General features: G+C 50.9%; 1 protein-coding gene across 4 annotated transcripts in view; it reads right to left on the bottom strand.

Moving 5' to 3' along the window:
- The window catches only part of ASTN2 (astrotactin 2), a 300,670-nt gene that overhangs the window by 127,302 nt on the left and 157,548 nt on the right, over positions 1-15,820 (bottom strand). For all 4 annotated transcript variants that reach the window (XM_086857798.1, XM_086857799.1, XM_086857801.1 and 1 more), the window contains exons 11-12: positions 13,393-13,543; positions 1,331-1,497 (exon numbers count right to left, since the gene is read on the bottom strand). In XM_086857798.1, the coding sequence (XP_086713924.1) occupies positions 1,331-1,497; positions 13,393-13,543 (318 nt within the window). The remainder of the gene's footprint in view (positions 1-1,330; positions 1,498-13,392; positions 13,544-15,820) is intronic.

The following is a 15,820-nucleotide window of genomic DNA, read 5'->3' on the forward strand; positions in this document are numbered from 1 at the left end:
TCCTCTTCCCCCAGCCTTTTTGTCAGCTCCCACCTTAGTGGGAAACCTCTGTTCTCTCCCTGCTCCTTCCTCCCTGTAACACCAACCCCAAACACCAAACTCTACCCAGGCTTGCTTCCCTCTCCCCTTCCTCTACTGCATTTTACTGCAAGCAGAACTCCCACCCGTCTGTCACACTCTTCCTTGCCTGTTCCCAAAGTGCAGCTCAGCCTTGGAAAAGGATTATGAAAAAAAGATGGGAAAAAAAAAACCAACAAAAAAACAACCAAACAAACAAACAAAGGGAAAGAGTCTCTGTCCTTGAGGATGCAAGGCTGAAATACAGATTCATGTGGGTGTGGAGACCATGGAATGTCCCAAGATTTTCTAGACCCTCCCCACAAAGGATGCTGGTGCCACATGAACTTCCAACCCCTTCTGCAGGCATGGAGCAGAAAATGTTTTCTGTTTTGGTGACTCAGTCACTCTGCGCTGCTAAATAATAATAAAAAAAGGTAGTGGGGGGGAAAAAAAAAAACAACAACAAACCAGCAAAAATGGGATAAATAAAGGAGGAGCTGGCACAGGCAGAGCTCCCTGGGCTGCTCTTCCCAGGGACCAGCCAGGAGTCAGAGCTGTGTGAGGTCTTTGCTGCACCTGCAGGCATCGGGACTTGACGGATGCTCCTCGGAGTTACTGCTAGGAATTCACTCCCCTTCTTGCTTGTGGGCATTTTCTTTCCAAAAAGGCTTTTTCCCCCTTTCTTCATCCTAATCTGTCACACTGGGACATGGAGTTGGTTGCTGAGTGTGCCTGAGAGTGTGAAGCAGCCGTGGGGCTGGGGCAGGCGATGGATGGCTGCAGCTGTGCAGAATAAAACCAGATAATCACTGAGCTCCTTTTAGAGCACGCTGCAGCCAGGGAGATTTTCCTGAGAAAAAAATGCTAAATTGTGTAGGATTATAAGATCCTGGCCAAAATCAGGGATGAGAGTCTATTTTTAAGGGAGGTGCAGGGGAGGGAAAAAAAAAAAAAAAAGAGTAAATTTTAAAAGTAGTATTTTTTAAACAAATCCTACACCTTCCCCTCCAACACACAATGTACAATTTTTGGGTCCCTTCACAGTGAGTCACAGATCAAGCTGTACAGTCACACAGTGGGGGAGAGGAGGAAGGTACATCTGCTCACACTGCTCCTCACACATCCCTCAGGAAAGCCAGGTGTCTCCATTCCCTGCTGGAAGCTCCAGCAGCACGGCTCCAGGCTGGCTCGGGATGGGCGGCAGGGACGGAGATGGGCAAGGGGGTGATCACTGAGGAGCCTTGCAGGGCTCTGAGGAGGGTGGACTCACCCACAGAACATGAAGATGGTGCTGGAGGAGGGGTCGTGGGGCAGAGGGAGGGTCTGCTGCAGGCAGAGCTGCTCGCAGCCGCCGTTGAAGCCGTCGGAGCAGTCGATCCCTTTGGAGTAGTCGTAGCAGCCGGTGCCGTCCTTCATGGGCCGCAGGTCCTCGGGGCACTGCAGCGACACAGGACACACGGAGAGGTCACCTGGGCTCCCCCACCCTGCAGCTCCTGTCCCAGAGCTGCTGCTGCTGAGCTCCTTGCCCATCTGGAGGAGATGAGTTTGTCCCCAGTGAGGGATGGGGTAGCCCTGCGTCACCTCGCCCTTGGGAAAGGGGCAAGGATTTGGTCAGCTGCCAATGCCTCCCCCCTCATCCTCCCTCTGGAAGAGGCTGAAATCCTCAGGGAAGCAAAACTACACAGCAACAAAGCCTCAAGCCAGTGCGGGGCAAAACGCAACAACCCTCTGTGTTTGCTCCCTGTTCCTCCAAAACGCAGAAAAACCCAGTGCAACCCAGGAGTAAACACCTGGGAGCAACCCAGAGAACCATTTCAGTGCTCGGGAATGACCTAGAAATGCATCTCAAGCCATGCCAGGCAGGTCAGCAAGCAGGGCCTTGGCATCTTGGCATCAGCCAGGATGGCAGCCCAGGCTCCTCAGTTTTCCATAGCTGAGGGAACCGTGGCTCTAATTTCTAATTCCAGTTCCCCAGCTTGTTCTCTTTGCCCCAAAAGAGAAAAGCCAGCAGGCAGCAAATGTCATGGATAAATTGTCACCCAGATTAAAGCACACTTCCACTTTTGTTATTTATCCCTTTTCACCAAACAGACACGCACACAAACAACAACAAAAAGGCCAGTCCTTGAAAAAATAAATAAATCTTGTCTGGGAGCAGCTCACAATTAAAAATGCATTATGGAATTTTTTGAAGATGAGTTAGACTGGAGATGGCACAGGTAGTGATGAAGGCAGGTTATAGATGGCCTCTGTCAAGCAGAAGAAAGGTTATAAAACCGCTATACTTTGTGCTTAAAAAAGAAAATCAATTTTCCACGTGAGCAAAATGCTGTACATATTAATAAAAGTTCAGGAGACCCTGGACCTTGTTCTCACTGACACCAGCAGGGTCCTGATGGCAGATGGGCTGCTGAGCCTCACTCTTGGCTACTTAAGAAGCAAACAGGGACAGTAGAATGGGGCTTTAGGGGGTCCTGGCCCACACTGAGCTATCACAGAATCCTAGAATGTTTGGGTTGGAAGAGACCTCTCAAGACCATCCAGTTCCAACCCCACTGCCATGGGGACACCTTCCACCATCCCAGGCTGTTCCAAGCACCCTCCAGCCTGGCCTTGGGCACTGCCAGGGATCCAGGGGCAGCCCCAGCTGCTCTGGGCACCCTGTGCCAGGGCCTGCCCACCCTCCCAGGGAAGAATTTCATCTTAACAACAAATCTACACCTCTCTTCCTTTGGTTTAGAACCATCACACTAGTCCTACCCCGCTATAAGTTTTGTCCCCATCTTTCTCTTCACCTCCAAGGAACCCTGTGCCACTTCCCTACAGCAGCAGCATCAAAACTGCTTCTGCCCTGCCTGCAGCAACTGGGATTGACCTCTGTTCCAGTCATCCCTCAGATCCCCCACTGCCCCCCGTGCCCTGAGAGCTGAAGTTTGCAAACCTCAGCACCATCCTTGGGGACACCAGGTAAGGTCAGAAGGGAAGGCACGAGGCTTTTCCATCCAGAGGATCTTGGCAGCAGAGGGCTCTGGAACAGGATGCTGTCCATCCCTGCAGAGCAGGCAGGGTCCCAAAGACACAGCTCTGGAATTAGCAGCAGGAAGCAGCAGAAGACTTGGGAGCAGGAGGATTTCCAGATGCGCATACAGAATGATGGAGGAGGAGAGGACACTGAGGACAATCTGTGCTTTTCACTGCCCCAGAGCTGCCTGGGGAACAGCACCAGGATGAGAGCTGCAGATCCAGCTCTTATCTCCCGTGCTCTCCTCCTCGTCTGCCAGCCCTGCTGCAGGAGCAGAGCTGTGCAGACTGGCAGAGAGGATCTCCCTGGAGGACACGGGGAGGTCTGGCTGCAAACAGCATCTCTGCTCCTCAGCACCGCCTCTCTGCTGCTCCCCCCACCTCCACACGGATGGGCAGCCAGGGCTCTGCTCTCCAGAGGTCCTGAGGGATCTTCCAGGGTGCTGAAGGCAACTGGATGGGACTGCAAGGCAGCAGGAGCTGCAGGACCACAGCCGGAGGATCAGTCACAGCTTTTCGGAGCTGTCACTTGGAATTCTTGCCTTGGCACAGATCCATGTGCTGAGCTCAGCACCTTCTCCAGCCCTCAGAGGAAGAAGATGGTTCTTTCCCTGTGACTGGGTTAGTGGGTCAGCAAAGCCCTCCCTCCCTTCGTCCTACTCTGCTTGAGGCCACCCTTGGGATATTCCTCCAGTTTTGGCTCTTAACCACCATGAAACGTGTTTCCTTTCAGTTCATAATTATGCATCCTAATACTCATTAATTACAGCTCAGCACAGCATTTGCAAAAGAAAGCGCTCCTGTCTCTGCACATCCATCCCTGCTCAGAGCAGAGCCAACTCTGCAGTAGCTGCTGTGCTGCAGGAGCTCTCCAGGGATAGAAAGCTTTGGGAGCCAACGTGAAACCATGGGATGTGTCCCTGCTCAGGAGAGCCAGGGGAATCAGCAAACCTGGCAATTGGTACTGGCCAGGCAACACCTCTTCATGGAGGGTTCTGCAGGGATGAACAGGTGGATGAGGCAATTACTGAGCACAATGAATCGAATGGTTTGTGTTGGAGGGGACCTTAAAAATCAGCTCAACTCCCCTGCCATGGGCAGGGATGCCTCCCACTATCCCAGGTTGCTCCAAGCCCTGTCCAACCTGGCCTTGGATGCTTCCTGGGACAACCACAGCTTCTCTGTGCTTATAAATCTTTATAACACACCTCCCTGCCCCTGGAGGAGAGGATTTCCCACCAATAGATCAGAGTGGGGGAAAACTGAAGTCCATTTGAGTGCAACTATGTTCTTGCCCGCAGGAGTCAGAGATGACCATGGAAAAAAAAACCAAAAAACAACCCAGTTTGTGCTAATCCTGACTCCCTGATGGGTCAGCCTGGGCTTTGGGATGGGTTTGGAAAGCCAGCACTCACCCCATGTTCACTGGGCTTTTATAAAGGAGCAGATTGGTTCTTGCTGACATTGATTTGCCTGCCTTGGGCAGCAGAGAACCAATGATTGTGGTGAGTTTTAATCAATGCCCCATCAATTTAGGGGCAGTTCAATTTGTGATCTGCCTTGGCAGTGACACAGGACGGGGGGCTCTGTTGGAAAATGATTACAAAATCAATAAGGAACTCGGTCAATAACTCTGTCTGGGCGAGCACAGGTGGCACGTCCCACCCTGGTGGGAGGAAAGCTGGTGCCCCAGTAGGTCCTGGTCAAACAGCTCTGCACACCCCTCATCCACACACAGCATGGAGTGATTTAGCCACAGAAGCAAAGGGATCCCACTCACTGTTACCCAGTGATTCAAAAGAAAAATCTGTTTGTGGTTTGCCATGTTAGACTCACGTTGCATGTGTTCACCTCCAATTCCCAGCCCATCCTTTATCCATGGATCTCACCAGGAAATATAGCTCAGAGCTTGGGAAGAGGGTCTGGTGATTAATCTACGCTGTGGAGAGGGAAAGGAGATGTAGGGGGAGACTCCAGCTCATGGTCTGCTCAAAATCCAAGGAGAAGCATTTACCATACAAATACAATTCCACGGTCTTGCAAATCCACTCCATCTATGCAGAAGTGAACTGATTTCTCTGTGCCGACAGACAACCCTGAAAATTGCCCTTGGCATTGGAAAAGAAAACTTTATTTTCTTGTTGTGTGCTAGCACTGATAACACAGGTCCTGAAGGCTAAACATGACCCTCATCTCCAATGCTCTGACCCTGCTGCTGCCAAGGGGTCTGAGGAGAAGGAACCACCAGCAGCTCCACATGGTTTGGCTGATGGCACAGTTGGATGCCAGTCCATCCCCTCCCATCCCAGAGAACACAGGTCCTTATTCCTGTGATTGCAGTCAGCAAATGAATTTTGAGTACACACAGGGAATGGATGTGCTGAATAGGAAGTGCTATTTTTATCTGTTGTTTTGCAAAACAGGCTTTTTTCGCTTTTAGATGACATCTCCAAGGTAACATGGAGTGGCAGATTTGGCAGGGCCTGCCGCCACATGCCCACAGCCACCCCTGGGAACGCACCAGATCCAGCCTCACCCACTCCCAGGGGCTGTGCTTTGGTACAAAATGGGATGGCTGAGCCCACTGCTGCCACCCCAGCACAGCGTGTGGCACCATGTGGGCTCCTGCCACCAGGGCTGGCACAGCTCCTCTGCCACCACCCCCAGCAGCATCCCCAGCACGGCCAGAGCAAACACAGCAGGAGGAGGATCACCTTCAGGGGTGACACGAGCACACAACAGAACCTGTGCGAGATTGTGCCTTAGGAGAATGAACACCTGGACAAGTCCCTGCTCATGTAAACTAAAAAAAGGAGCCTTTGCTCACTTTCTCATTTGCAAAGCTCATTAGCAGTGAGATGGGTGAGGGGTCACTGGAAGGCAAATCATTACTGACATGGATCCCCCAGATGGGAGCACATCCTCTCTCCTCCATCTGAGCCGCCTGCCAGAGCTGCTCAGCTCAGCTCCTCTCCTCCATTATTAAGTTTAGAAAACCAGAATACTTAATAAAGTGTTTCTGTAGAGAATAAACTGCTCTTTTTGTTATTCCACTCTGTTTTCTCAACAACAGCAGCCTTCTAGTCAGAGACTTCTGTGTCAGGTGCTGGAGGTGATGCTCTGGGTACAGACGAGTCTGAATCCCCCCAGCTCTTAAACCCACAGAGGGAAGCTGCCACCAAACCCCGCTCCCAGTGCTGCTCCAGCTCTCTCATGCCTGGATGCTTCCAGAAGGGAGACCCAGAACCCCAAGCTGCATCCCTAGCACTGCTGGGCTGAGGCAGCACAATCAGCTGGTAGAACACCGAGGACCAGAGGCCCTAATGACCCCCCTTTGTGGGGAGGCATCCTCCCTCCTCACCGAGGAACCTCCTCAGCGTGAGACAAAAGCATTAATCCGAGGCACTGCTGAGGTACAAGCAAGTGCCAACATTTTAATGAGCTCCTGTCTGTGCAGTGGCATGTATTTATTTGCTTGTTGGAGCTCAGAAACGATACAAATGCAGTAAAACCCTCTGGGCCCATATATATTTATATATATATGTATATACTGGACAATTCTAGCTTATTCTGCCTTCATTTTCTTGACCCAAAAGGCCCCTGGTGAGCAAAGCTGCTCAGCAGCAGGACAGAGCCTGGCTGTATGCAGCTCAATCAGTGTGTGTGAGATTTATCCCTCCTCTCCCAAAATTTTGATAAATCAGGGCCAAAATGCTGGTTGCTAAAGTGCTCTCTGGAGCCTCCTCAGGGCAGGGATGTCCTCACCAACCCCAGCTGTGGCAGAGCCATTCCTGACACCCTGCTGAGGAGGGGGAACATCCTTCCCAAAGGGGAACATTACAACTGTTTTCTGAAATAACAGTCATTATCTTCCCACTCTTTTCCCCCTGCTTCCTTTTCCCTTTAAAGATCATCAATCATTATTTTAGCCTCAGAAAATCAAACCCATCTGTCTTGCAGGCTCCCAAGAACATACTGCTTGTGCTTCTCAGCCTGGTCCCTGTGTGAAAGTGGGATGGGGAGGAGATGGAAGCCTCGGAGATGAGGCATCCTCTGCTCACCCCTGGCCACCACTCCAGCAAACCCTCTCGGGCCAGTCACTCTGTGCATGCCTGCACCTCAGTTCCAAGAGTGAGGGATTTGTTTCAAGCAGCTGGTGGGATGCCTTGCACACAGAAAGAAGTGTTCCTGGAGCAAGGAAATCTGCTTCCCTTCCAGAAGTCACCAACCGCCCGTTTTGGGGTGTGCTGCTATCTCCTGCCTGTCAGGGCATTTTCAGCTGCAGCAGACGCTGGCAACTCCAAAAACCTTTGGGAAAACAGAAATTCAACCCCTGTCCCCCACCTGACTCATCAGGGTGCAGCCCAGCCCATGTCCCAAACCAATCCCCAAAGCCAGCTGTGACCACATCACACAAACCCTCCCAGTCTGGTGAGGAGCAGAGGGGCACCAGCCAAGCCCTCAAGGAACGCTGTTGAAAAAGCCACTGCTGGAGAAAACAGGGCTTTTATCACCCAAACCACTCCTTCCCTGTGCAGGAGGAGCCCTCCAGCTCACCTTGCTGCATCCTGAGCTATTCCACTTGCTTTTAACCCAGCTTTCAAGGCCACGAGGTGCAAACCCCCTCTGAAAGCAAAGGCAGATGTGTGGTTTTATCCCACCCACCACCAACTCTGACCCCAGCAGCTTTTGCCACCCTTTCCTCCTCAAATCCCATTTTCAGCACGGGTATTTACCTGGATTAATGAGATAAATTCCCACACCATGGATTCCTTGGAGGGGGGCTTGCTGTTGAGCTCAGGGAGCTTCTGCTTCCAACCACAATGTGCAAAAGGAGTCAGCTGCTGCTCCAGGGAGGCAGTGAGACTTTAAAGGGATTAGGAGAGACTGGTTTCCTCATCTCCCTCCCTGGTGTGTGCATCTCTCCCATAATTAGCTAGGTGCCTCTCAAGGCAGGGACGGGTAAGTTTTTATTTTTCAATGAACAATTGTCTGTCAGAAAAATGCAGATTTGATGAAGCTTAAGTGCTTTGTGGGATTCCATCAATTACATCTCAAAACTCATCGGGAAATTAGGAGAGCATTTAATTTTGACAGGGTTGAAATGTTTTGGTTTCCATCACCTAATTTTGTTTTTATTTCAGGCTGTACACTGGGATAAAGTAATATAAAACAAATCTCCAGATGATAGTGGTGGAATTAAACATTTCCCTCTCCTTTATAGAAAGGAAATGTTTTGAACCAAAGTATTTTTGAATTTTCATGTACGCAAGGAATTTCTGCACAGCATTTTGGTTTGGGCTGAAACTCCCCAACACCCCATTTCCCCCCAGGAAAATAAGTTCTCAGCATCACCCACAGAATTTCAAATCATGTCTCCATGGTCTCTAACCACCTCTGGGTAACTTGTGCTGGAAGGAGGAGACAAAAGCCACTGCCCTGCTCCTCCATTTCTAATCCCATTTCTCCCCAAAATGGTTACGCTCCTAAATTAATCCATTTCTCTGCTACACTCTGCAGCAGTGAGGAACAGCCCATCATCATCCTGACGTGGGGGAGAGCAAGGGAAGGATTAGCCCCAGACAAGCTGTGCTAAGGCTTGTGTGGACCATGCCAAATTTCTCCTCCTGTGTCTTTAGGACTCTCTTTAGGCTGGGACCAACCCCACAGCAGCGTCACTGCTGGCCACAGCTTCGTTAGGTGACTCTGGTAGATGTTCTGCATCCTGCTGTGCCAGACAAATTCCCTTCTTCGTGGTGGGCTGACCCCTGCCATCGCAGGGAGAAACAGCTCAGATCATCCTTGTAGGCAAACTGCACTTTTTTCTTGGTCAGACTAGAAATTAATCTCTGTCAGAGAGACCTGAGCCTGTGAGAGGGGAGCCAGTGAGGATGAGCAGGATTTCATGTCTGTACAGAACAGCAGCACCCAGAGCCCAGGCTGGGCAATGCTCTCCCAGCCCTTCCCAAGGTGGGATGGCTCCTGGAGCACAGCCCTTCCACATCCACCTGCAACATCCTTGGCTCCTGTATCAATCTCATGACTCAAAGAACCAACTCACCAACATCTGCAGGCACCCAGCTGCTGCAGAACCACCAGACCACACCACCTGCCCCCCTGCTGCAGTCCAGCCTCTCACACCTTAAACAAACAAGGGGTTAATTCTCATAATTCTTGGGCCAGGACTCCGAGCTGCCTTCCTCACCCCCAGTGAAGCAGCTCATGCCCTTCTGCTTCTCCAGTTGGTTCTCACAGTGAGGAGACCCCATCCTGGGAGGCACGTGGGGCTCAGACACCTGTACCTGCTGCTGCCTCCTCCCACAGTGATGCTGAGGATGCCCAACGTGCACTGGAAGAGAACAGAGCACCTCCTTGCCCAGCTCATGTGCTAAGGCCAAAGCTCCCCTTCCTTTGGGGATAAAACCTCACCCCTCTTATTTTCATTAAGGCTGCAATCCTACCTTTCCAGGCTCAAAAATCCACCTGGTCACGGGGCAGCATGGAAGCAACACCCCCTTCTCCTCAGGGGGGTGAGAGGACTGGCACCAGGGAGCGAAACCAATCTGAGAGACAGCTGGAGAAACCTGAATTTAAGCCATGGTGCAGGTGTTTCCTTCAGTCTCTCAGGGCCAATTCACAGGTTTTCATCTCAAATTATAAATCACCAACACACGAGGGTTAAGCATTTTTCCTCCTTCAGCATCCTCCCTCCAGGCTGTGCAGCTACCACAGTGCCAGTAGAAAAGATCAGTAATATTTCCATTATGAAATAGTCTGAATCATTCCTCTAGAACACTTTCTCTTGGTTTGCTGTGATCCCCACGAGATGATACGAAACACACACTGGACTCAGTGTGCAGAGTCACTGGATTCACAGAAATTCACTGGGATTTTGTTTTCTTGGGAAATTCCTACAGCTTGACCAGATCAATCTAGAGTTCTAGAGTGCAACAAGAAAAAGCAGCATGGAAGCAGGTTTTCTGGAGCTTGGGGGCTGTTTGGTTGGTTAAGGGCTCAAACACCGGGCTCCAGTTAGCGATGCCAAGGTTGCAGCTGTTAATTCTTAAAACTACCTGAATAAAAAAAGGCCTCCGATAAGAAAAGAACTGCAGAAACCCTTTATGCACTCATGCCATCTACTGGGTACACATAAAACTAACAGAAAACCATGAGGTGAGAGGGGGAAAAAGGGATCCCATGGGAAGTGAGGGATGGCGGGTGGGAAGCTGCCACCCCTGAAGGTGGAAACCCTGCTGGAGAGGCTTTAGGGCCTTCAGGTGATGCCTAAAAAGTCGAATTTTAACTGAGCAAAGCGATGCCCTCTTTGCTCTTCACCATCAGCCCAAGGAGACACAGCCAGACTCCAGCACAAGCTGCAAACAATCCACCCTCGACTTTTTATCCGAGACCCTTTAAGTCCAAACAATTAGGTAATGGTAATGGCAGAGCCACTAAAAACCCAGAGATAAATGCATCCCAGTCCCTGCAGAATTACTGGAAGCCGTATTAAGGGCATGAAGGAACTGGTAACAGATGATGATTTTATATAAAAGGAATAAGAAATCTTTGAGATTTGTGCTGCTCCCCGGTTGAGCCACTTGGCTCCAGCTCTGTGGTGTATTAATTGCTTACAAGGCTGCATGTATATTTTATGCTCAGTACCTGCCTGGAACATTTGTTGGATTTAGCCTTGATTGATGAACCACTGATTATATACTTCTGTGGTCCTCAGCAAATTAATAAACTGTTGACTGGTAGAGATTAACAACATGTCATGATTTGTGAATCTGTGTTCAGAGTAAAGCTGGAGCAAACCTAGTGCTAAAATTAGTAGGCAAATGCTCCCTGAACTCTATAAAAAGGGGATAGCTTAATTAAATTACATCCCGATATTGCCCACAGCACTTACCAAATTGGCAAATTGAGTTCACAGCAGTTCAGCTTCAAAACTAACGGACATCCCTGAAAATTTGCAGCACATGGCCCCATCCCTTCTTGCACTGGAAACCCAGCTCACACCCAGCAGGCTCCAGAAGGAGTGGGATGAGGAGTGGCAGCACAGGGATGGGTGAGCAAAGTACCAGAATGTCTCAAACTGGGCCTGTGTGAGCTCTGAGACTCCACTCCCAGCCCCTCTGATCCCACTCAGCACCATGAGCATCACCCAGGCTGGGGGCAGTGCTGCCAGCCCACCCTTTAGGCTTTTCCCTGGACAACGGCCATGGAACACACTCAGGAATGTGGGGTCAGTTCCTTCCACACCTCTCCTCTGCCAGGGACCGACAATGGGTGATGAGAATAAAACTTTGCACAGGGCTGGGGGAGCTGGGAAGTCAGTGTTGTTGGAAGTTGGTGTCAGTCCAAAGGGAAGCAGGGAGACAAGGGCTGGCTGTCCCCACACTCCCCCTGGGCAGCTCAGCTCTGCTGTCCTCAGGCTCAGACTGGGGAGCTTCACCCCAAAACTGGGAGCTGTGGAGAGGGACAGAGCAGCCTGGTGCTCCTGCAGTGGGGAGAAAAAGGGGTGAAGAGCAGAGTGGGGAGAGACTGTGTCCTGTCCCCATGGGATGCATGGCCCCAGAGCCTGGGTGACGTGTAGGATGGGGGTTCCTGTGGTCCCTGAGTGTCACCTCTCCCCCACAGCTCTCGGGGACAGGATGCCCCCCAGGAGAAAGCTCCTGCTGCTCCTCCCTTCTCCCCACACTGTACATGGTCCATTCTGTTCACACACAGCCTCAGGCAGGCACTACACAAGCTGGGGGATATTTTCCCCAAGTGACACGGTTTTCCTTTTCTGCGTCTCCACATGCCAGCACTAGGCCTGTAATTTATTGACAATTTCTATCTTAATATAGCCTGACTTTAAAAAGAGGCATCACTTCCCAGAGGCATGAGGTGATCAGAACCCTGATTGCTTCTGACAGTGCCTGGGCAAGCACGTTGGCCTGCAGAGCAAAACAGCACCCCAAAAAAGAGGGAAAACACCCCAAAAGAGTAGAAAGGCATCTGCTCCCTGGAAAAGGGAACAAAGAAAAAAAAAATGGCAATGGGGAAAAAAAAGGAGGAAGGGGAGAGGAGCAGCAAGGGGGAGATGGCACCAGGCGTTGCTGGTGACACATCAGACTGTCGTGCTAAATGGCCTTAACAAGCAACCTGAGAAGGGGATAATGAAAACGCCTCCCCCCGGGACAGCACGGCTCCAGCCTGACCTTTCCCAGCTGCCGTGTACAAACATCTTCAATAAATAAAGAGACACTTATCTCCTGTCTCTGCTGAGAGGGAGGGACGTGGCGAGGGGGCCCTGCCTGCAGTGAGATGAGGGCTTTCAGGGGTTTAGGGGTGGTGAATGTGTGGTTGAGGGGCTGGTGGAGCAGGTGACAGCTCTGGATCCCCTCGGGGGTCACCACGGTTTCCTGGCGGGCAGGGGCTTCAACAGCAGACAAAAAGTGATGCTCTGGGTTTGTCCCACTTCCCAAGGCTCTGCCCTGTGTCTCTGCACGTCATTACGGATTCACACAGGCTCCTCACGCAGGGATGGAATGACTTTGATGTCAAGGTGAGATGGGTTAGAGCTGGGCTGAGCTCTGCTGCTCCCACCTGGAAGCACAGCAAAACCCATCAGGGAACACCTCCAGGGAACTGTTCACAGCCAGGCTGGACCAGGCTCTGGGTAGCCAGGTCTAGTGGAAGGTGCTCCTGCCCAAGGCAGGGAGTTAGGACAAGATGACCTTTAAGGTCCTTTTACAATTCAAATCCTTTCTAGCATTCTATCATTCAGAGCCTCTGCCCAAAACTAATGGTCTGAGGTCTAGAAGATTTTCTGGACTCTGCAAAAGCTGGGACTCAGTAGGTTGTTTGGCAAGACATGAGCATGATCAGAAACAAATCAAGACTCTGAGGGTGTCAGAGATACCCAGAGGTGGATAGGCTGGAGGGATGCTTCATCTTCTGCACTGGGAAGCGTAAAGGAGGAGAAAAATCGAGGCAGCCTCCCACCCCTGCTTCTTGACAAGCAGGAAAATGACCACCAGCCTCAAGAATATTCTTCTTCTGCTCATCTGAGCACCTGGGCTGCTTCCCTGGAGTCCTTAAGGCATTTGTGATTTGCCATGAAGGCCCCAGGACTGGGGGAAGTCCAGCTCCAGCACACACATCCCCTCAGCCACAGGAAGGAGGAGCAGGTCACATCTCCCTCTGGCTTGTCCTCAAACCAGAGGCCAACCCCAGTATGGACCCAAGAGCCCCAGGATGGACTCCACAGCCCCAGTATGGACCCTACAGCCCCAGCATGGACCCCAGAGCCCCAGCACGTACCACACAGCCCGTGGAGTCCACCTTGCGATCCGAAACACATTTGAAGTTGCGGGTGCAGCCGCCGTTGTTGCGGGAGCAGTCCCGGACGGGCCCGAAGGAGGAGAGCAAGTCATTGATGGTTTCGAAGTAGGTGGACAGCATCGCTTCTTCCCTTGGAGAGAAAAGGCACCGTTAGGGCTGGCAGGGAGCTGGCAGACCACAGCAATCCACAGAGAGCTGCTCTGGCCAAATCCCTGCATCCTGATGAGTGGTACCGAGCCAAAGGAAGCTTCCCGAGGAAATGAGGCCTTTGGGATTATGCTATACATGCTATACAATAAATCTGCTGCACAACTCTGGCATCCTTCATAGAATCAACCAGTCACGGGGTTTCAAAGATACCATCCACCGATTTTTTGCATACTGGAAATTAGGAGATGCTTTGTTAGTAGCCTGGATCTGGGTGTGAATCCAACCCTACACTAGACAACAGCAAATCCAGAGCCATAAAACTCTTCCACAGAGCTATAAAACTCTTCCTGGGTGTTTCACACCTGGCCAAGCCTCCCTTAGCATCCACACCCCATCCATCACCATCACCCATATCCACTCCAGGGGCACTGCCTAAGCTGGAAGAACACACACAGCTTGGCTTTGTGCTAGTTGGGATGTGGATATGGAGCAGATAATGCAGGGGTGGGTGCAGGCACAGCTCTGCTGCGCTGCTCCAGCCCATGATGGGCAAAGCCCCAGGCATTGCTGTGCTGTGACACCCCTCAAACAAGAAACACGAGCACCTAGGAATAATTCCAGGGCCATGTGAAGCCTTGGGAAGCTCCCAGCCCTGCCTCTCGAGGCTGCACACGCAGCAGATTTCGCCTGTGACAAAGCATTCAGGCACTCTGCCTTCTGCTGGGTTCCTGCAAAAGGAACACAGATGCTTGTCAAGAGCTTCAAGCATCTCCAAGATATTTTTCATCTTCAAAGCACAGTTTATATGTTAACCAACACCCACAGCCCATCCTGGGCAACAGAAGCCATCACCCTCGTATTGACAGGAGAGAGACAAAGCGGTCAGAGAGAGAGAAAGGTCACAGAACAAGTCACTGGTAGTGACAGACGACCTCCACAGGTTGTTTATTAGATCTTTACACACAGGAGGCTGCAAATTAACCCTCACCCCTCTGACCTCAATACCCCTGAGGCAATGCTGGGAGTCACAGCACGGTTCATTCTCCTTGAGCCTCTGTCCTGCCATCAGCACAATGACCCAATGGCCAGCGCCAGTGTCCCTTTTTTTGGGGGGGTTTAATGTGAAAACAATCTGCTTGGCAGTGAAACAGCAGTACAGGAATATTCATCAGCCCTGGAGGGCCACGGCAGAGCTGCCTGGAAGCAGCCCTGCACTCTCTATCAGCAGAGGGCCCCTGAGCTCACACGCCACCATCACACTCACGCACACAGCCCTGCCAACAGCGAGCGCTCAACAAAACCGTGAGTCAGGCATTAAAAAAGAATAGAATGCAACTGGCACCAAAATGATGAGATTTTAAAAATAAATCAATTGCTGAGCTGTTTAGGGTTTGGGTTTTTTTTAACATTTTCTCCCTCTAAATTTGCTTTAGGGTATAACCAAGCTTTTCCCTGCAAACTCAAGGGCTAGAAACTCCTCAGAGACCAAACCCAAATAAAGCCTTATGCAGTATTGACATCATGATTTTTTAGATTCTGGATTTCAAGGGAAATCACAGGATTCCAGAAGCTGGGACTTTCAACAAGGAAAACACCATTAAAAGCAGTGAGAAATAGTAAATTGGCACATGCCCATGGGCTGGGGTGGATGAGTTATCCCAGCACTGGAGCAGCTCCGTGCTCACCATGGTGCCCCACATAGCAAATTCGTGTCTGTGCTGCCTGCTCTCACCCCAATTAATGCTTCCCAATTAACTTTTCACTCGTAGCAATCAAGCTCCTGATATTCTCCCTTTCTTGGCCCACCTCCTAGATTTTCCAGCCTATTTGGAGACGAATCTCCCTCTGCCCTTTCTTGGTCATGTTTCAAATATCTTTAGAGGCCGTTTTCTATTAGCACTCTGTTCCCACCAGGATCTGCAGCCCCTCTGAAATGAGGGAGTGAGAAAGGCAGGATATATTGGATATATTTCTGCTGGGGAGATGGGGGAGAAAGGGGATATTATTTACTAACTAAAACCACTGTTTATTAATGTAGGGAGAATTATTTTAAGAAAGCCAAAACCAACAAACCGTGACAGCTCCTCCACCACCCACCCCAAAAGCTCAGCCCCATCTGGTCCTCCCAGGGGGTTTCTCATTGTGGGTGGACAGCAAGGAGAACCATGCTCCCATCCTCCCTCCTGGCTTTTCCATTGAGCTGCCAAACAACCCACAATCCCTGGAAGGAGAAGGTGAGGAGCTACAGCTGCTTTGG

The sequence above is a fragment of the Cyanistes caeruleus genome, chromosome 20 (genome assembly GCF_971803275.1).
Source record: "Cyanistes caeruleus chromosome 20, bCyaCae1.hap1.1, whole genome shotgun sequence".
In the NCBI taxonomy this organism is placed as follows: domain Eukaryota; kingdom Metazoa; phylum Chordata; class Aves; order Passeriformes; family Paridae; genus Cyanistes; species Cyanistes caeruleus.